Source organism: Drosophila bipectinata, chromosome 2R (assembly GCF_030179905.1).
Source record: "Drosophila bipectinata strain 14024-0381.07 chromosome 2R, DbipHiC1v2, whole genome shotgun sequence".
In the NCBI taxonomy this organism is placed as follows: Eukaryota; Metazoa; Arthropoda; class Insecta; order Diptera; family Drosophilidae; genus Drosophila; species Drosophila bipectinata.
In genome coordinates, this window is record NC_091737.1 from 6,093,207 (window position 1) to 6,113,199 (window position 19,993).

The window sequence follows — 19,993 nt, forward strand, 5'->3', positions numbered from 1 at the left end:
ATATATATATGTATGTATGCTATACATAAATAAAATAAACTAATTATTTTTAAACCAAGGCCTTTGATTCGGTGCAACCACCATGTATGGGAATTGTGACTACACACTAAATCGGAATCGGTTTGATAGAAAGCTTCGATTTGGATGAATGCGTCCGGCCCTCCCCAACCCAGATTCGGATTCCTGAAATGAGCATGCCAAACAATGCCGGTTGATGACGATTCCAAAACGTTAGTGAGTCAACAATATGGCTTTGTTTTCGCCTCGAGTTTTAGTTTCCAGCGCGACTGCGCGTGCGATTCTCCTCCACTATTTCCTTATAAGGCAACGATGACTGGGGTTCCACTGGCTTCACTCGCAGCCAATCGACGCCCAATGATAAGCAGTGCGGGCTGAATCACACCCTCATATATAGAGTTACTTGAGGCAGCAGAAATCCCAGAAACGCAGCTGACCAAGCGTTTTGTTATCAAACCACTTCACCCAACGCGATATAACCCATGTCGTTATCTTTTGGTTACATCATTGGAGGTGCCCGATGGAGGTGTTAGGAAGCACTGCATTCTAAACGAATGATCGCAAAGCCAATTAGCCCACCGTTTAAAAATTACTATTGAATTTTATTTCAGTTCTTTGGCTTTCGCCTAAATTTATTAAGAAGCGGTTACAAGTATTTATGGTATATTAATAGATACGGGGAATGCATGAAGTTAATGTGAATGCCAAATGGGAATCAATTTAATATGCCAATTGCAGATAACTTGAATTTCGAAATGCAACAATACTGGCTTGCTGATTAAATGCTTAAGATTAAATTTAGGTATCAAAATGTTATGGAATGCATTCTTCCAGAAGGAGCCGGTGAGTTTTGCGCCTGCTCCTGACATTAATGTACTCATGCCGAATACTCGTGCTCTCGTCTGCGTGGGTGTGTTCGTTGGGTGCTGGTGTGGAGTGGCACAGCTCAGACAAAGGCGCCGACCTCCCCTCCATCCACCGAACCACGCCCCGCTCAGCAACAGGCTATGCTGCTGCTTAGAAGCACTTGCGGTGGACGATGGAGGGGCCGGACTCGTCGTACTCCTGCTTCGAAATCCACATCTGCTGGAAAGTAGATAGAGAAGCCAGGATTGAGCCGCCGATCCAGACAGAGTACTTGCGCTCGGGAGGAGCCACAATCTTGATCTTCATGGTGGACGGAGCCAGTGCTGTGATTTCCTTCTGCATACGGTCGGCAATGCCAGGGTACATGGTGGTGCCGCCAGACAACACAGTGTTAGCATACAGATCCTTACGGATGTCGACATCGCACTTCATGATCGAGTTGTATGTGGTCTCGTGGATGCCGCTGGCCTCCATACCCAAGAAAGAGGGCTGGAAGAGCGACTCTGGGCAGCGGAAACGCTCGTTTCCGATAGTGATGACTTGGCCGTCGGGAAGTTCGTAGGATTTCTCCAGCGATGAGCTAGAGGCAGCAGTGGCCATCTCCTGTTCGAAATCCAAAGCGACATAGCAGAGCTTCTCCTTAATATCACGGACGATTTCACGCTCAGCGGTAGTGGTGAATGAGTATCCGCGCTCAGTCAGGATTTTCATGAGGTAATCGGTCAAGTCGCGGCCGGCCAAGTCAAGACGAAGAATGGCGTGTGGAAGGGCGTAGCCCTCGTAAATTGGAACGGTGTGAGAGACACCGTCACCGGAATCCAAAACGATACCGGTAGTACGACCAGAGGCGTACAATGACAGCACAGCCTGGATAGCCACGTACATGGCTGGAGTGTTGAAAGTCTCAAACATGATCTGAGTCATTTTCTCGCGATTCGCCTTGGGGTTAAGAGGAGCTTCAGTCAGCAAGACTGGATGCTCCTCGGGGGCGACGCGCAGCTCGTTGTAGAAAGTGTGGTGCCAGATCTTCTCCATGTCATCCCAGTTGGTAACGATGCCATGCTCAATGGGATACTTCAGCGTAAGGATACCACGCTTGCTCTGGGCCTCATCGCCCACATAGGAGTCCTTCTGGCCCATGCCGACCATCACACCCTGGTGACGTGGACGGCCAACAATCGACGGAAAGACGGCGCGAGGAGCGTCGTCTCCAGCGAAACCAGCCTTGCACATGCCGGATCCATTGTCGACAACCAGAGCAGCAACTTCTTCGTCACACATTTTGCTTTAAATCAGTTGATATCTGCAGAAAAAAAAGAACCGTCAGTTATGTACACTCGAATGCAGCTAGCGAAAAGCAACACTCGCCCAGTATACACACGGACTCGAACAACTCTAAATCCAAACCAGGCGAGGAATCAAGGATAACGCGTACGAAAAATCGAACAAAGAAATTATACACTTATTTTACCTTTTATGGAGTTTTTGAGACGAATTGTTGTTCTATTTTGCGACGAGCAAACTAAGTCTGAGCTCAATGAGAAACGCTTTACGATTGAATTGACCGACGCCTACTTTTTTGAGGTAAAGTGGTTGAAAAGCCCGCTGGGGCCGGCTGTTTATCGAAAACGTACACGAGCAGGGTTGCATAGTTTCAAACAACCAAGTAAGCCAGATCTACAGTAAATTATAAAAAAGAGCTAAATACCCTATATAAACTAATACTAGATAAAATGACTTACATATGTCCATTTTATTGTGTTCTAATCAAATTATTAATTTTGATTAGATATTTATAAAAATTATATATTTTTTTAAATATTTTTATGTTAACTTTTCATCTACGTGCTCTTGTTTTTATTTTAATTTTATTTTACAGAGATTAGATTTAATAATGTTAAAAAACAAGTCGAAGTCAATGTATTGAGCAATTCGCTTAAAATTTAAATATTTATAAGCATTTCCACTCTTAGAAAGGCTAGATCTAGCTTGAAAAGAGCTAAGAGCCAAACTCTGGCCGGATACATGAGTTACCCTGTATTGCGCCTTTGTTTCAGAGGGAAAGAGAAGGCAATCGTGAGCAAGCAAGCCATATTAGTTGCAGTCTTTGCCTCAAATCTTTTCCTTAATATCCGTTGACTATAGGGATGCAATTTGAGAATTTGTTCGTAAATGAGTACTTATGTAGCTATATCTTTTTACCGGCCTTTCTTAAAACCATTCGCATAACCCCGAAGTAACATTGCTTAACAACCCCTAAGTTATCGACATCACTGATTCCAAGTACCTTTTCCAACACTTGCATACCTTTGTTTTTAACCTCCTACTGCCCCCAAATATCCCAGACTGTATCCAACCTGATAGCGGAGGCCGAGTCATCAAACATGGTGGACATCAACCTGGAGTGTGTGCGCCTGATTGAGCCGGAGGCAACCAGAACCGAGGACTATAAGGGGCTAAAAGACGCCTATCTGGAAGCAGTGCGCATCCTGCTGGTGTTGTTGGAGAATGTTTTGTCCCAACCAGAAAACCCGAAGTATCGAACTATTCGGTTGGAGAACAAGGCTATAAAAGAGAAGCTTTTGTCTTTACCCGGGTGTGAGCAATTACTGACCGCCATTGGCTTCACTCGAAGCCCGGGCTCAAGTGCCTTTACCCTTCCTAGCGAGGTCTCTCTGCAGCAGGTGCAGCAGTATCGAGATGCACTGCAAGAAAGGCGCTCGGCTTGGCTTAGCGGAGCCTTGCCCAAAGTGGAAAGTAAGACATATCTTCATTCAATATCTTTTAATTAATTGAAACGTTTTTTAATATTGATAGGTCCTTCGCAGCCGAAAGCCCCATCTCATCCGCCTTCGCCGCTATTTATTAAGCCCCTGGTGGAGTACCGACAACGAATCACCTTTCCGCGGGTGCTGGTAAAGAGGTTGTTCAAAGGCCACTTGCACCCTTTTTATTTAGTTTTTTTTCAGCGTACTTCCAATAACTTTCTTCAGTCACTGGAGCTGTACTCCGACTCTGTTATGCAGTACGAAGACCAGCTGCTGTTAGCTACTGGTCTCACTCTAATCCCTGTAGAGGATCTAACATCGAAGGCTTCTACGAAATTGGCGGAAATGCAGGAAGACATTGCTTCTGGAGGGACCCAAGAGAAGGAGCCCTGCATTCGGGACCTCCTTCTGGTAGAACTGGTCAACTGGTTCAACACACAGTTTTTTGAGTGGGTCAACAACACGCCCTGTTGCGTGTGTGGCAGCGAGGAGAGCACGCTGCGGCGCACCCAACGTGAAGGCGACATCCGGGTGGAGGTCACTGTGTGTTGCGGCCAGGAGAGCAAATTCTACCGCTACAACGACATCTCGCAGCTTTTGGTTACTCGAAGAGGCCGCTGCGGTGAATATGCTAACTGCTTTACATTTTTATGCCGATGCCTGGACTACGATGCTCGGATGGTGCACTCTCACTTTGACCATGTGTGGACTGAAGTTTACTCCGAAGCACAGAATCGCTGGCTGCACGTGGACCCTTCTGAGAACGTCGTGGACTCCCCACTGATGTACCAACATGGCTGGAAACGGAACATTGACTACGTGCTTGCCTATTCGCGTGACGACATCCAAGACGTGACATGGCGCTATACAAACAACCATAAACAGATCTTGCAGCTTAGGCGGCTTTGTAGTGAAGACGAGTTGGTCCGAACTCTTTGCGAGATCAGAGCTAAGCGGCGCCAAAATTGTAGTGCCGAACGCCGGTTTTTACTGGGGCAGCGTAACATGAGTGAGGTTATTGAGTTCACCATCGAGCGGTATGATTTATAATATTTCCCCCCAAACGATTTTTTTCTAACTTACGACTATTTCGACTTAGCGTCCCAACGGAGAACGAGTTGAAAGGCAGGAGCTCAGGAAGTCTTTCTTGGCGGCAATCCCGTGGCGAACACACTTTTACTAATGTAGGTGATCTAAACTAACAAGCTGTATTATATATATTAAGTAAAAAATCATTTTAGATTTTTGTCTTCTCCCCCAATGAACAAGAGCTCAAAAGACGCCAGCTTAATATACGCTACAGCTGCGCTACCGATACATACGAACGTTACACCAAAGGTTTGAGGACATAGCAATAAACGCAAACTGTGATTATATATTTGCCATTCCACAGATGAGGCTCGTATTACTGTGATAGACACCTACAAAACGTGGCAGAGTGCTCAATTTTCGTCAAAGAATATTTTTCGGAAAGTAGAACGCGATTGGAAGATGGCGTATTTGGCCAGGTTGGAAGACACCGAGTCCGCAGAAATTGTTTGGAAATTTGATTTCACCAAGTCCAATGTTAAGGTTAGGTCCTACAACCTAGTCTTCGAAAAGAAAACTTTCGGCGAAGGAAAAATTACGGTTTCTGTAGAAGGAATCGATGGCAACGCTTCTGTGGAGAATTCCAATGGGTTACAAATAGTAGCCAAGCTTTCAGGGGGCAAGGGTGACGTGGCGTGGCAACACACTCAGCTTTTTAGACAGAGCCTCAACTCCCGGGACTACCCATTTGAACTTCAGGTATATCTGTACTAAAATCGGGTGATTAATATAAATTCCAAAATGCGATTGTAAATAAGTTACCCAAACCTAGGCAAAAAAATGCCAGCAATTTATTGTATAACTGTATTTATGCTTTTTTGTATGGTACTTAGTACCGCAAAAGTGGCTGACTATAGACATATGTACATACATACATACATGTATCTGTATGTACACATAGGATGCAAAAATGTTCTAGTGCGTCCCAGCCTCAGAGCCAAAAAATAAAACATATTCATCCATTTATACATGTGTGTATATTTTATCATTTGAAAATATTTTTCGTTGTGGGGAAAATAACCCGGTCTCATACTGACGTAGAACTTAAGAAGGACGGAAATGCTAACTCTGGAAGAAGTCGGAGCTTGGGGTCTTAACACTTTTTCGGGGCCTTTCAAATTTGACCGATCCTTTTTAAGAATTTTAGTATTAAACGAACTTTATATAAGCGTATGCATTCTGAAAAAAGTCCCATACATCTAATTTTTTACCGATTTTTCAGTTATGAGGCAGCTTTTCTAAATCCATAAATTAAATCTATAGTAAGTTTCAGATTTCTTTTGAAAGTTTTGAGTCGATAGCTTTAAAACTAAGATGCTAGTACGTTAAGCGAACGTTGGACATGCTTTTATCGACCCAAGCGGTAACCCTCGTGAGGCGAAAGACCCCCTCTTTATACTGTTTGCTCAAACTCTTTCGCTTATCCGGTCCAGAATGTAGTAACCGAAAGGGTTACCTTATTTGGACCCTTTTGTTGTTGGTATTCTTGATTGGGTTTAGGATGACCAATCACCTTTCTGCATACGCATGACCAGTTCGCTAGCCGACAACGGGGTCTCCGACTGATTTGCTTTCTCAAGACTATCCGTGGTTAAAATGGTTAAAATTTACTTGGTCGTTGGATCCTCCAAAGCCCACTTCAGACCTAACACTCTCAGACTTCTCATAATATCAAGTGCAGATAGGCTGCGGTTTCTTGAAGGGAGTCCGCGGGATTCGATATTTCTTCTCGCCACTGATTGTCTCTCCAGATCAACTCATTTTGTCTTTTTAGATTTTCTTATTATATACGGCTTCTTTCACCCTCATTCTAAGGACAATTATTTTTTTTAATCAACCGTAAAAATTTAAATTATGGTAAATACGCCATTAACTTTTCGTTTTTAATTTAGAAGTTGATCTTAGATTTTTTTTGCTATCCTATTCATAAAATTTTATTTTCACTTCCGGTTCCGACCATGATAATATTTGGAATTACCGCACAACACAAAAAAAATAACCCAGAAGAAAAATCAACAATCGATAACGGATATTGTAAAATAATTATTCTATTTGTGATTCACAGCGATAAAAGCTAGGCACCTAAAATATGTAGCTATTGAAATGACTCTGGCTTATGATACTGGTGGATGTCAAATCTCGGTAAAAGTCTCAAATAAAATCTCCAAAAACGTACTTGTTGGTAAGAGTACTGGTGACTGATGGGATTTGGCCGTCCCTGAAAGAAAAACGGTTATTCCACATTTTCTAGGAGAGAACCTTTTCACTTACTTGGTTTGTGTCTTGACCACCCGTCGCACACTCATCATTATGGAGTCGATGTCGGAGGTCTTTCCCGACCTGTTCAGAGCTTCGCAAAGCGTCTGAATAAAGGGAGTTCCATCCTCAGTGCGGTAGGAGACGTAGCCCTCGTACGTGCTGTAACACTTAAGGATCTCGTTTGGCGACCCGTTGGGCTGGGCTGAATCCGTCATAAACCCCCCCAGCTCGTTGGCTCCCTTGCATGCCTGGACAAACAGAAGCTTTGGCTTGTCCTTGAGCGTCCGGTTGCGAAGGATGGGAAACAGCACGTCGTCGTCGAGAGAGTAATCATCGTCCTTAGCCGCGAGCCTGTCGTGGCGAGTCCCATGGCTGAGCATTACCAAAACTAGGGCGCTCTTGTCAGCAAAGTCCTTGGTTTCCACTAAAGACAAGAAAAAAATATTTCGGTTTCAAAAAAAATAACGCTAGATAGCATTTGATTCAAACTTACGCATGCGGACCGTCTTTTTGACCGTGGCCAGATTGGCGTCAGTGATGACTTCCACCTTACATTTCAGCTGCTCAAAGGAGTTCCGCAGGGCCTTCACGTCCTGGGCGCTGCCCGCGCGGAACTCATTTTTGGTGTCAAACTTCTCGTTATTGAAGATATAAACACGGGCTGGCTTCAACTTGGACTTTAATACAGTGGGCTTGGCAGTCGCCACCGCAGTCGGGAAAGTCGGCTTGTGGGAGCCCTGGGCGTCGAAAATGCTACTTGCCTTGGACTTAGTGCCGCCCAAGGAGGAGTTTGAGTTGCCCAGGCTTACAAAGGGCGGCGCCTCGGTCGGCTTCGAAGTCGACTTGACTGGTGGCTTGAAGATGCTAGTGAAGGAGTTGGCAGCAGGCTTGTTACTGCTGGAAATGCTGGTAACAGAGCTGGAGGCTGAGGTTGAGGGAGTGACACTTGGGGCTTTGGAGTAGGGCGATGTGTAGGTGATGGCCCCCAGTCCTGGCTTTTTGGTATATGGCGAAACGTACGTGGGCGTCGATGCGCTGAATGAGGAAGAGAATGGCGCCCAGGTTGGCTTTGTCTTGCCCTTCAGATCGACGTGTTGCGTTTCCAAGTGCTGAGTCACAGTCCGGCCATTCTTTTTCGACACAGTGGTTTGCTCAGTCTTGACCAGTGTGCTGGACCGCTTTCCGGCGGTATTGGTTGAAGCTTTGAATGACGGCGTGGAGCGAAGCGAGACCCCGTTTAGGCTCGGGGGTCGAGACCGCGAAGTTGAGGTTGTGACAGTTGTGGTGCTGGTAGCGCCATCATTGCCCATTCTCATCTGGGCGAAAAGAACTTCCAATTCGGCTTGGCTGGGGGTCCGACGCGTGACAATTTCAGTAACTCTAGCTTGCTGCGTGTGCGTCACTGTCTGACGGGTGGACATAAACGTAACAGTTTGTTTGTTGCTATCCGTAATGGTGGAGTTTTGCACAGCGGTGTTCGTCGTTTTCGTGGCTGCACTGGTCGTCTTGACACGCGTCCGTGGATCCTGCAGCACCAACTCCTGGCCTGTCGGCTGGCTGCGGTCCGTCTCGCTTTTCTTGTTCCACCAACCCATTGTAGAGCGTTCCGCGGAGTCCTCTGCCACCCTTTTTTCTCAAGTTTCTGGGAGAAGAGAGCGCGATCAGCACCGACGAACGATTTCTACTGAAATAAGTTTACTTTTTCTCGCGCGACTGAAAAAAGCCCCACAAAGCCTCTCGGGAGATAAGGCTCTTACTCATCAGAAGCTCTCCCAGGAACGGCGAGGAGGGCCGACTGCGAGGGGATCTCTCTGCTGCATATGTACGTGTGCGTTATCTGATTAAGGTGGCCATGCCTCTGATAAGAAACACTCTTACTCCCACATAATCAAGAGTTTTTGTGACACACATTCCCTTGTTTCTCTGTACATAGAGAGAAACCCCTCTTAGCGTTCAAAACGAATTTCAAAGATAGTTGTTGCTTTGATTTTGTCTGGGATCATGTTAAACTACCTCATAATTTCATTGGGGAGCTAACCCCACAGTCTCTAATTTTCGGAGAGATACTTTTGGATACCAACCATCCATACATATGTATGTACATTCGAGATTTATAATTCATTCGATGCGATACATTTACCTTTTTGCTCTCAAGCTCGCACTCAAAGTAGCTTACCTCTTTCTCTTTTCCGGTTTCTTTTATTATCAGACAATATTTTTTTCCAAGAATCGCATTAAAAAAATAGCTTTATAAATCAGCTGATCAATCCACAACAAACAAACCATTGAAGCTTTCATTGGGGCGAAGAGCGGTATTGCAAACTCTCTAAGCTTTTTATCGCAACTGAGAATGTACTTAGACGGTATACATTTTCAGTTTTCTTCATGTTCAGTTTAGCCTGGACTAATTTGTACAAACTAATTTATATTAATACATGTATGTACTTATGTAGCACACATATTCCCGTTTCACATATTGTTTCCCGTTTCTTTACAACTTACTTTTAAAAGTTGCCATTTACTCACGGTAACATATGAAATACCATAACACAGTGCAAAAAAAAAAGAAAAATTGAAGAAACTTTTGAAGAGACTTAGTAGGAATTGTTCATTAGGTCGAGTATAGTATAAAACCGTGAGACCAATTTCAATAAGTAAAATGAGCGCTAGAAAAATTGCACTGACTTGCTTTGGGAAAAGCGTTACAACTTCAACAATTTTCATAATTTCCTAATGAAATTGGTCTCGTTTTATTCAGAATTAACGAGACAATATTGATATGTGTAAAAAATGATATCATTTCTTAGAAATTGTACCGAAAAATGGCGTCAAAGTCTGAAAATCACGACAAAAATTCAAAAATATTAGTTTCTTGCGTAAAAATTTTATCCTTTTTGTTAAAATAAATTAAAGATCTATTTTTTTTAAAAGCTACAACATTTAACTATTAAAAAACGTCTAAAATTTTAAAATCGGTTTAAAATTATGCGCTTAGGAATTTTTATGAGCAAAAAAGTCCCGAAAAACCGTTTTTTCTAAATAAATCAAGATTTTGAGGGTGTTAGAAAAATTTCAAACACGGTTTTATACTATACTCGACCTGATGAACAATTCCTACTAGGTCTCTTCCAAAGTTCCAAATCACTGTCGCACTGTGTAATTTATGGTATGATTTATAATTATCAGGGACTGTAAATATTAGATTTTTATTATTTAAAAAATTCAAATATAAAAATTATGTTTGATTTCTATTTTAAAAATCATGTATATAAAGTATTTTTAATTTTGGTTTTAAAAATCAAAAATTCAAAACAAATTTAAATATCTCTACTGAGGAGAAAGCTACTGCATAAATAAGCAGAAATATACATTCTACAGACATATACCTTCCATTTGGGGTATAAAATGTGTGTATACTGCATATGAGATTCGCAAAGAAATAAAATATATTTTACTTGTTTATGCCAAGACGACAGATAGAGCCTGGGACAATAATAATAGTATAAAAGTATTTGAAAAAATAAAAAAAAATTTTTTTTAAATATTAATAATAATGACAAGCAAATATATTGAGAACAAAGGTCGCGGTGAAAATTTTAAATAGCCAGTTAGAGTATGTAGTATCACTGTATGGTTAGTGGTAGTATGCTTTTCATTCTTATTGATTACTGTAGATTAATGTATAATAATGGGTCGCAAGTGTAATTTGTAAAATAAAAAAATTAATTAACTAAAGCATAATATGTATGTGTATTTATCATACGTTATCCTGCTGTTCAATATGTTATTATCGGCTTAAATTTTTAAAATAAAAATCAAATAGAATTTGTATATTGAAATTTTTCAAATAAAAATTAAAAATAATAACAATTTTATATGACAATATAAAAATTTTTTAAATTATAAAAATAATTTTTATTTATAATAAAAATCGATAATAAAAGTTTTTTTTCCTAATTTTTTCAATCTCATAATCATTATTTCCCGTCCCTGATAATTATGGTCATAAATTATACCATATGTATGGTAATATCATATCATGTCATATGATATAATAATATCATAATATTAATTGAATAAAAGTATATTGAAATTTCGTGGGAGGATTATTTCCAAATACATTTCATTACATCCAGAAAAATAATAAGTTGATTTTAAAATGATTGTATGAAAGTCAATTTGTTTAGCCTAATTTATTAGCATAACACAGTAAGGGTTTTATTGGGATTTTATGAACTTAGCTTATATATTTTTTTTATTTTTTCGAAAACCCATTTTGTATAAAAAACTAAAGTAGGTTTAAATGCAACTTAGTTTGGTGCGCTTTAAAGCAGTGTAATAGCAATGGGGACGAAGGGTAGTGTACATAGAAAAACAAATGGCGGTTATTTTGTTTCAAGTTTTACTTTTCACATTGAAAATTAAGCGTAGGTGCTCTAATAAATAAAGTTTTTTAGTAAAAGTTAAATCAGTTATCGTTATGCTTAGGCGTTTAAGACACTGCGTGGCTAATACAGTTATGCAAAAATATATTATTATATATATTGTTCATTTAGTGTAGCTCGTTAACCTTGTCGGTATGCAGCGATCATCTAAAACGCTAGTGTCCGTAAATTCAAACTAATGAGTGACAAGTGTGTGTACTTTCAAAGGATAGGCCAAGGCAGTCAGTGCAACAAACGTGAAATAACTAAATGTTCTTTTCGCCGATCATGGCTTTGGTCTAAACATATTATTTTTTTTTAAACTTAACGAAGGCTACTCCACATGGCCAAGCCTTGGATACACATCGTCACTACCTAATGTTACCCAAGATTATTGGGGTCGCAAACAACGACTAAATGGGTGAATGCATCGAGCTAAAGTCTAGGCTCCAGCCAGCTCCGGTCCAAGATTCACAGATTAGACTTAGTGACACTTGTCCGCAACGATGGGGAAGCGGACTACACGGATTTCATTCCCGTAGTCGCAGATCACCGAGTCGCAGGCCAGCATCATGATTTTGGGGCAGAGTTGGAGGTTGGAGAAGTCCAACTTGACCTCACGGGCCGGCTGGCCTGTTCGCACATCCCACACTATGAGCGATCCTATAAATGTATTATGTCCTATAATGAATAATTATGTCAGCGATAGGACAAAAAGCACATACCCATTTTGCTGGTAACCAAGAGCGACGGCGTCAGCATAAGCAGGCTGGAGTACGCGTTGGATATGTTAATAGTTGTCAGCAAATTGCCCTGGAATCGTTCCCACACGCAGATCCGCTCGTCCGTCCCCAGTGAGATCACGTAGGTGGGGGCACACGCCAGGCAGCTGACGGCGCCATCGTGGGCCTGGATGTTATACATACAAGCACCAGTAAACAGATCCCAGACGCACAGAAGGCCATCCTGCGAGCCTGATCCACCGGTGCCGGGCTGCCAGCGATCGACAAACAGGCAAGTGACGGGACCGCAGTGCCCATGCAACGTGTACTCCACGTCGGATTTGTTTAGGCTGTAAACCTGGATAAACAAATGGCAGTGAGAATATGCTTACAGTAAACCTAAAAGGTGGCATTCGACAAACCTTAAGAGTGTGGTCCTGACTTCCTGTAAAGACCATGTCATTAACCACCTGCATGCAGGTAATGGGCTGTTGGTGGGCCAACCGCACACCTTCTAGAGTTATCTTCATCTCCTCTTTAGCGGTGTTCTGGCCGGCATCCTGCTGGTAGCGTTGTTGCTGCACCATCAGTCCTATGCTACCAGTGGATCCAGTCCGCACGTGAGCTGGAAAGGGGAAATCGATCAGTAAACTTTCAGTTCAATTTCAGTGTATTAAATGCCTTACTGCGCCGATAAGCGGAGGTGAAGCCCCAGTCTATCTGTTTGCCCTTGTAGTAGGTCTCCAGACGGTAGAAGTCGAGGCGCCCATTGAGCCGCGCAACAATTACTCTATCCCCGTTCAGGTGAATGTGGGTGATGCCTTGGTTGCGCTTGGCATCCTCCTGGTAGGCGCACTTGAGCACACCGGCAGGCGATTCCCAGAGCTCCACACGTCCGTTTGCGCATCCCACAGCGATGAGATTGTCAAAGTAATCCAAGCACCAAACCGGAGATACGGGAAGCCTTCTCACAAGAGTCTGCCCGTCGGGACGTTGTTGTGAGATCTGCATGTCCGAGCGTGCAATGCTTGCCAGTTTCTCCCCACTGCGCGCATCCCAAACCCGGAGCTGCCCCTTAAGACAGCAGCTGATAATGTAAGCTCCATCGGAGGCCAGGCACTCGATGCGGTGCTTGTGACCGGCAATCTGCGTGGGCACGCCCTCGAGTATCTGTTCGGTCTGCTTATGTGGCGCCTCTGACTCGTGCCAGCTGGACCGCCATTCGGCATAGTTTCGGGTGCAGATGCATCTATAAAAAACGACCATTGTGTAGCAGAGCACGAAAATGCTGATGCAACACAACAGGATGGCAAAGAATATCTCCATTGGACTCTTCGGCACCAGCGGCACTCCACCAGGCATCACCATAGGTGACTCTCGTCGCACGTCGTCGTCGTTGAAGTCCAAAGGGTCCAGTGCGGCGGCTAGGGCTTTCCATTGGAAGTTTTGCTGAAGCTGCTCCTGTGGATTGCGCAGCAGCGTGGCCAGCTCTGGCGCAATGGCGTGGCTCAGACGAATAGTGGGCAACAGAGTCACGTAGTGCCCAGACAAGGAGATGTTGTATTGCTTCATGATCGCGGCCCAGTGAAAATTGGATAGGAAGTAGTTGAGATCGAAGTTGGGGTATCGGAGCCGCATCAGCTCCTCGGCTGTTTCATTGATCTCGTTCGCGCCAGGGTCCATTGGAGTTAGATACGCACTGCTACTGAGCGGATTTGAAGATGTGCGCTGCTCCTCAGCCTGCCATCCCTGAAAGAAGCTACTGACAGCCCCGCGGCCTGCTTGGAGGCGCCTCTGTAGTTCCAATGTGGCTGTCAGAGTTCCATTATTTTCCAAGCTAAAAAGCTGTTCCAGGCAGCCCGAGTTGTACACTATTGAACAGATCCACACGATCATCCAGATCATGAACGCGCGTTGGAAAAACCGAGTTCGTGCCCAAAAGTTGACTATCTTTATGCGCTTTGGGATGCGCTGCTCCTGCGCAGAGTGGCCGTTGCCTACACTCGTCCTTTCACTAACGACTGCAGCATCCGCAAAGCAAAGTTTGGGGTGCGATTGTGATCGCTGGAAAGTCCCAGGCATGTAAGAAGGTGTGACGGAGGCGGCCCCGAAAAAGCGGAAATCCTGGCGACCTGATCCCTGGGTACAGCTCAGCATCATCTTAGGCAGGTGTTTGGCTTCCGCCGTGTACTCGGCCCGCTTAATGTTCATGGCCAGAATTGTGGAGAAGAGCAGCATCTGCAACATGAAGTCCGAGAGCAGGCCGACTATGGCAAAGATACAGAATTCCTGGATGACTGGCACGAAAGTGGCGAGGCCAATAGTCAGAATGGTGATCTCCGTGAGAAGCGTCTTCGAAATGTGCCATCCCTCTTTGCTCAAGGCCTGAGCTATACGGATTTTTACGTCAAAGGTTTCGTCCATGGACACTACGCTCTTGGTTATAACTAGACTGTTCTCCAAGCCCACCAATATGACCAGGTATGGGAAGATGTCTTTTGACTGCAGCGAGATGGTTAGCCCGAAAAAAAAGCATAGTCCCAGTGACATGGCCAGGCTGCCTGCCGTGGTGAAAACACTGCACAACGCCAGTAGGAAGCGGGACCGGAAGACATCAATCTTGCGCACCGAAAAATATACATATGCAAACACCAGCACGAAGGCCACGGTGTAGGGCACCAGCTCCCACATTCTGTACTCGGCCGGGTAAAATATATAGGTTATCGTAGACTGCTCTTGCTCTTGCGACGCGGAGGCGGAGGCAGACGGAGGCACTGGCAGAGGGGGATAGTGACTAAGAAGCTTCTCCTTCAAAGTGTTCAGGTACTCTACGTCGTTATGCTTAAGAACCAGCGTAAGGGCGTATTGGATGATACGCGAGCGAGCTCGGAGTGGGTAGCGTTTGAATCCAGTGTCCTGCATGGGCAGCCCAAAAAGCATTTCCGCGGTGGAAACTTTAGATTTTTGTAGATTCTGAAAAAGGGTTGAAATATTAATAAAATTATTTACACTTTCCATCACGGTACATAAGTTTACAGGAACCTGTCAAAACTTGGTAGTCTGCATGAGAATCATACATCGCTGTATTCTGGGTTATTATCCACATTCTTATCGTTATCTTTCGAGGAGTATTTCTCCGATTTACCAATTTCCTTGAACTTTGCCACTATCATGAGCATTAGATCGCTCTTTATCATTTTTCCGTTTAGAAAAATAGAGGGTTTGAAGAATAAGGCGCAGGGGCTAAGATCAGGGAGATTGGGTTAAGGTAACTTTTGACTAGATAACGAAGTTATTTTATGACGAAAAGCTAAACCTAATCTTTTTTTGTGTGAATCATTTTCTTGGACGGAGTGATATAGCAAATGTAGTTAAATATTCAACGAATTCAGTATTATTCATACACATAAGTGCTTGTGCGTATAATAGAAGGCCGAACACTGGATCTCTTCTCGACTGAAATTGGTAAATGTTTCTACACAAGCACCTCAGTGAAATAGGTATAATTTAAGGATGCTAATTGGAAAGTAATGTTTTTAGAAGGGATGTAACAGATTGAGTTATTAATATGATAAAATAGCTAGTTAATTTCCCCCAAAGTATAATACTTATAACCTAAACTGGCAAATATGCAACCGCATAGGCAATACATATGCACCGCCCTAGTGCGCGCTGTTAGGCAGCCTATTCATTAACTTAAAACCAATCTGGCTAGACAGCTCGGCCGCACACACAAGCTGCATACATGCAAAGTACGAAAGGTCTGGCTGATAGTCTGGACTTGGAGAGTCGCATAACAAAAAGCACTCAGCTTAATTGGCGGCCGTGAGTGCTTGGCAGAATGTGGGCAAAATCCAAATAGTAAATAGTTTTCGAGGATTATGCTCGGGAGCCTCCACATCAATCAGATGCCGACGCGGCAAATTAGCTTACATGATACTGAAACACAGTGTTCAGAATGTTCGTGTCCCGAGTGAAGTTCTGGGAATTCTGCGTCCACAGATTGGCGGGCGAGAGCAAGAGGCAGCCGTATTCCGGAAAGATCTGATCCAGTTGCCCATGAGCCCCGCGTTTCACGTTCTCCACATGCAGGCAGTTGTGTTCCAGAGTGCGTTGGCTGTGTGGGTGAAAGGGAAGTAAGTAAATCTGCTTGGGGCGGGAACTGGGTATACCTCCATACTCACTTCTCACTACTCTGGTGATTGCGCACAATTTCGAGCAATTTGAATACTTCGTAGAGTGGCGCTCGAAACGCATCCATCAGCTGCATCCCCTCTGTCCAGGGCAGCACACTGGCACGCAGAGTTATCTGTTGCACATAGAAGAAGGCGGGACTAGTCTGCGCCCATGGAAGAAGTGGAGGCAGGCCGCGGTCAGAAGCGGTAACATTGATGGGTGGCGCGGTACCGGGGGCTTCGCCTGCTTTGGCTGGGGGCGTTGTTGGGGTCACACTTGAGCCACTCAAGTTGTAAGTCGTCAAGGTCTCCGGCTCATAGGGCAGCACTATTTTTGTTGGTATTGTCCCGGGCAGCGGTATGTTGATCAGAGGGTAACTGCGAGGGAGTAGGAGAGAGAGATAGATTATAAAGTGCTAGGGTAATTTTCTGACTTGCTATTTTTGGACTGGCGCGTGTTTTCTCGTCACCTAACGCGTGGCGGTAGATCAGCCACCTGCCTAATTGCTCATATTATATTTTATTTCGATCCATATTGTTTTGAATCCACAATCTATCTGCAGCTCGCGCTTTCTGTATTCAAGGTCATCGGGCCATCGAGCATTTGCCAGCACACCAGCAACAGAACTGCCTCAGCCAGCGGCCGATAAGCGCGCTGATAGGTGCTACAAAGCCACCCCGGCTCCTGCCAAAACATAGCGCTTCTGATACGACAGCCATCGGTTCTGCAGATCACGCTTATAGACCCGCCGGTTGACAACGCAGATTGCCTGAGTAACCGGTGACCTATCTCAACTGCTATGTGTTTTTGTACGTTTACATTGAACACTCGGAGAAGGCGGGAGGCGTGTTCTCATATATATTTAATATATCAGGCAGCCCATATTGTCGCTGCCTCGATCTTTTTTCCAAGCAAATAAATCGGCTTTCTCGTGATTGCTTAGATTTCTGAAGCCTTATTATCACTAACCGATTAGGTTTCCTAAAATCTACTAGCCTGATGAGGGAAAAGGTTGTTTCCACAATGCAGAATGACACATCGACAAAGCGCCAAATATAAATTTCTTCGTTTATCGGTTCATGGATCTGATTCATTCGCCTAAAGTGCGAATAATTATGAATATTAGGATTACATTTTGTGATTCGTTTAGGATTTTCCAAGTCGACAATTAAGATTCCCAACAACAAAATTTTTGAAACGAATACAACAATGAGATTGTGACACCGTTCTATTTAATCATTTCATATTAAATCTATGCACGGAATATTTTTGTCTGAGTAACCAGTCTAGACTCTAGACATCGCTTATTTAAAACTGTAAATCATTTTTTTATAAAAATAAAACAGATTTTATTAAAGCGTTAAACATTAAAGCCATATCTTAAAATAGTTTTGAGATCTTTTGGGGTATAGAAAGGGTGTCCTTTAAGTTACCAATTGAAAAGATAGTCCATAAAAGAATAAACTCGAAAATGTTTCATATTGGATCAGAATTAAAAGTATATATAACATATATAATCTGTTCATAGGTGAAAAATTACTCTTGCAAGCCAAGTTAAAATAAAACTAAATATTGCTGATAAGACACCGATCTATTTATGCAATTTTTTAGAATACAAGTACATATACCCACAGTATAAATGACGCATGTTAAGCGCCTGCGAGCGGGCTTAAAAAATTCGATTGATTATCACCGCTATTATCAAAGCGCAAGCACTCTTAGTCTGTCGGTACAAGGAACTTGAAATACCCTTCTGTAAAGTGTGTCTGAATAACTTTTGCCTAATATTATTTCTTCAGAAACCCTTTTTTAAATTGTATGCCCTATCTAAGACCTTGTAAGAAGTTTGGCCACCTGATGCTTATTTTTGGTGTGATTGAGCAAAAAAATCAAAGAACTATTATGGAAGTGTATGAAAGTTCCTTTGGCTTCTTATTCGAAAAGACTCTATCTGCAGCACACGCAGCAGTGTGAACCATATCCTGACACATCCATTGATTGAGAATTGTTTCTTGCAACCCCTCCACTCCAACGAGCACCAAATTATTATGTAACGCGGCCGGCGATCGCAGACTTGACACTGACCACGAGAGCAAAATCGCCATGAAGGCAATACTGGAGGCGCACGTCGGGTAGCTGGACAGGAAGAGGCCATGTTTGTAGTAGAAATGAGACACTGAGGCGGGCAGGCCGGCGGGGGAGGAGGCGGCTCCAGCCGCAGCCACCGCCGAGGGACCGGAAGGGGCATGCTTGGCCCCCATCCCGCTGCCATTGGATGCTGCCGATGCTGAAGTCCGGGGGGACGTCGACGCTGCTGCTGCGGCCGCCCTTGCAGATCCATCTGTTGCCGCGGCCATTTTTGTTGTTGGCAAGAAATTACACAAAAATAAACACAAACACGAGCACAGAGACGCGCATACACGCACTCGGGCACTCGGCTAGAGATGAGACTCTGACCACGAACTTTGTTCTGGCGAAGCTATGTAGTTACTTTCAGCTGTTGCTGTTGTTGTCGCGGGGATTCGGATTCGCGCACTGCGTTGCTATGAGTTACGCAATTCCGCGTATGCAACGCGTTATTTGCGTGGACGACGCCGAAGGGATATTATTTCGAATTTGCGATATTTGTAGCGTTGAATTCGGGGCTCCTGCGGCGGGCGTTTGGGTGGTTCCTTGCTTGTCGGCTCCACTGTATTGATACATTTTACTTGGTTCCTCTTCGTCGATTCCCGGCGTTTTGCATTCTATTCCTATTGATTTTTTTTTTCTTGCGCCTCATTCGCACCTTTTGGCCCCCAGTTGTCTGCGACCTGTGGTTGTTGTTGCTACAATTAATTGACGTTTTCGCGCATCTTCAGCGTTCGCAAACCCACACACTCACGGCCACGGACTCACACCAGCACAGGGTTCATTCTTGCTCGAATTGGCGACGACAACTTCGCAGCCAGGGCGCTCCTTCAATTGAATTTGTATTCAGCACAGTTGCGCCTATTGTTATCAAATTAGATTAAAATTAAAATGAGGGCCAAAGAACTGCCCTTTTCATTTGATTGAGCACTTTTCCAGCTGCAGGTTTGGTATTTTCTGCAACGCACATGGAAACCACTTGGTGGATTTTTTTCTTCTTTAACTCGTTTGGTTTTTCAAAAAAATTATTGTGAACTCTGCTCGGAGGTGGATCCTTTCGTTGATTCAATGATCTGGTAGTTATTAAACACGTTTTTCTCCAAAATCAGCGGAATTCAATGCGCGGTGCGGCGTCACTCACGTTGAGTCAACTTGTCGGAGCTGGAACTAGATCGCGCCACCAAAACATTAAACAGCTGATTCTCGTCGTACAACAGAGGTGCGCCTTTAAGGTTATCGCCGGAACTGTCGTTCTAGCCATAAAATTCGTATTGTCATTGTTCCGGAATGTATTCATCAAAAATGTTTTATACATAAATCCTATTGTCACAAAATATAATTTTTTTTTTAATTTAAAGCCGATTCCAGGCAAATTGATGAAGTTATAAGGACTTCAAAGCCCATCCCTTACTCCTATTCTTAGATACTACAACGACTACTTATACTACTATCTATACTAACTAGATTCCTATACGTTCAAAACTTTCACTCAAAAAAAGTGTAATTTTTAAATTTCGTGTAGCAATCGACTTCAAAAATTATA

At 43.7% G+C, this 19,993-nt stretch overlaps 4 protein-coding genes across 5 annotated transcripts; 1 reads left to right on the forward strand and 3 right to left on the reverse strand.

Moving 5' to 3' along the window:
- Positions 1–618: 618 nt before the first annotated feature.
- Act42A (Actin 42A) lies at positions 619–2,513 on the reverse strand. Of its 2 annotated transcripts, none has more exons than XM_017248601.3 (2): positions 2,357–2,513; positions 619–2,188 (listed from the first exon to the last, which is right to left on the reverse strand). In XM_017248601.3, the coding sequence occupies exon 2, from the start codon at positions 2,164–2,166 to the stop codon at positions 1,036–1,038; it is 1,131 nt and encodes a 376-aa protein (XP_017104090.1). In that variant the 5' UTR covers positions 2,167–2,188; positions 2,357–2,513; the 3' UTR covers positions 619–1,035. The 2 variants fall into 2 exon arrangements, with proteins under 2 accessions (XP_017104090.1, XP_070134619.1); XM_070278518.1 differs by having other exon boundaries at positions 2,254–2,466.
- Positions 2,514–3,174: 661 nt separating this feature from the next.
- On the forward strand, positions 3,175–5,708 carry Pngl (N-glycanase Pngl). Its single transcript, XM_017248625.3, has 6 exons — positions 3,175–3,642; positions 3,703–3,800; positions 3,855–4,690; positions 4,753–4,837; positions 4,895–4,991; positions 5,047–5,708. The coding sequence occupies exons 1-6, from the start codon at positions 3,270–3,272 to the stop codon at positions 5,454–5,456; spliced, it is 1,899 nt and encodes a 632-aa protein (XP_017104114.2). The 5' UTR covers positions 3,175–3,269; the 3' UTR covers positions 5,457–5,708.
- Positions 5,709–6,772: 1,064 nt separating this feature from the next.
- On the reverse strand, positions 6,773–9,110 carry Strica (Ser/Thr-rich caspase). The gene is made up of 3 exons (XM_017248626.3): positions 7,495–9,110; positions 7,014–7,425; positions 6,773–6,960 (listed from the first exon to the last, which is right to left on the reverse strand). Exons 1-3 carry the CDS (start codon positions 8,594–8,596, stop codon positions 6,894–6,896), a joined length of 1,581 nt encoding a protein of 526 aa, XP_017104115.2. The 5' UTR covers positions 8,597–9,110; the 3' UTR covers positions 6,773–6,893.
- Positions 9,111–11,161: 2,051 nt separating this feature from the next.
- SCAP (SREBP cleavage activating protein) lies at positions 11,162–19,634 on the reverse strand. The gene is made up of 7 exons (XM_017248621.3): positions 18,409–19,634; positions 16,332–16,700; positions 16,081–16,264; positions 12,834–15,120; positions 12,570–12,772; positions 12,151–12,505; positions 11,162–12,088 (listed from the first exon to the last, which is right to left on the reverse strand). Exons 1-7 carry the CDS (start codon positions 18,678–18,680, stop codon positions 11,910–11,912), a joined length of 3,849 nt encoding a protein of 1,282 aa, XP_017104110.2. The 5' UTR covers positions 18,681–19,634; the 3' UTR covers positions 11,162–11,909.
- Between the last annotated feature and the right edge of the window lie 359 nt (positions 19,635–19,993).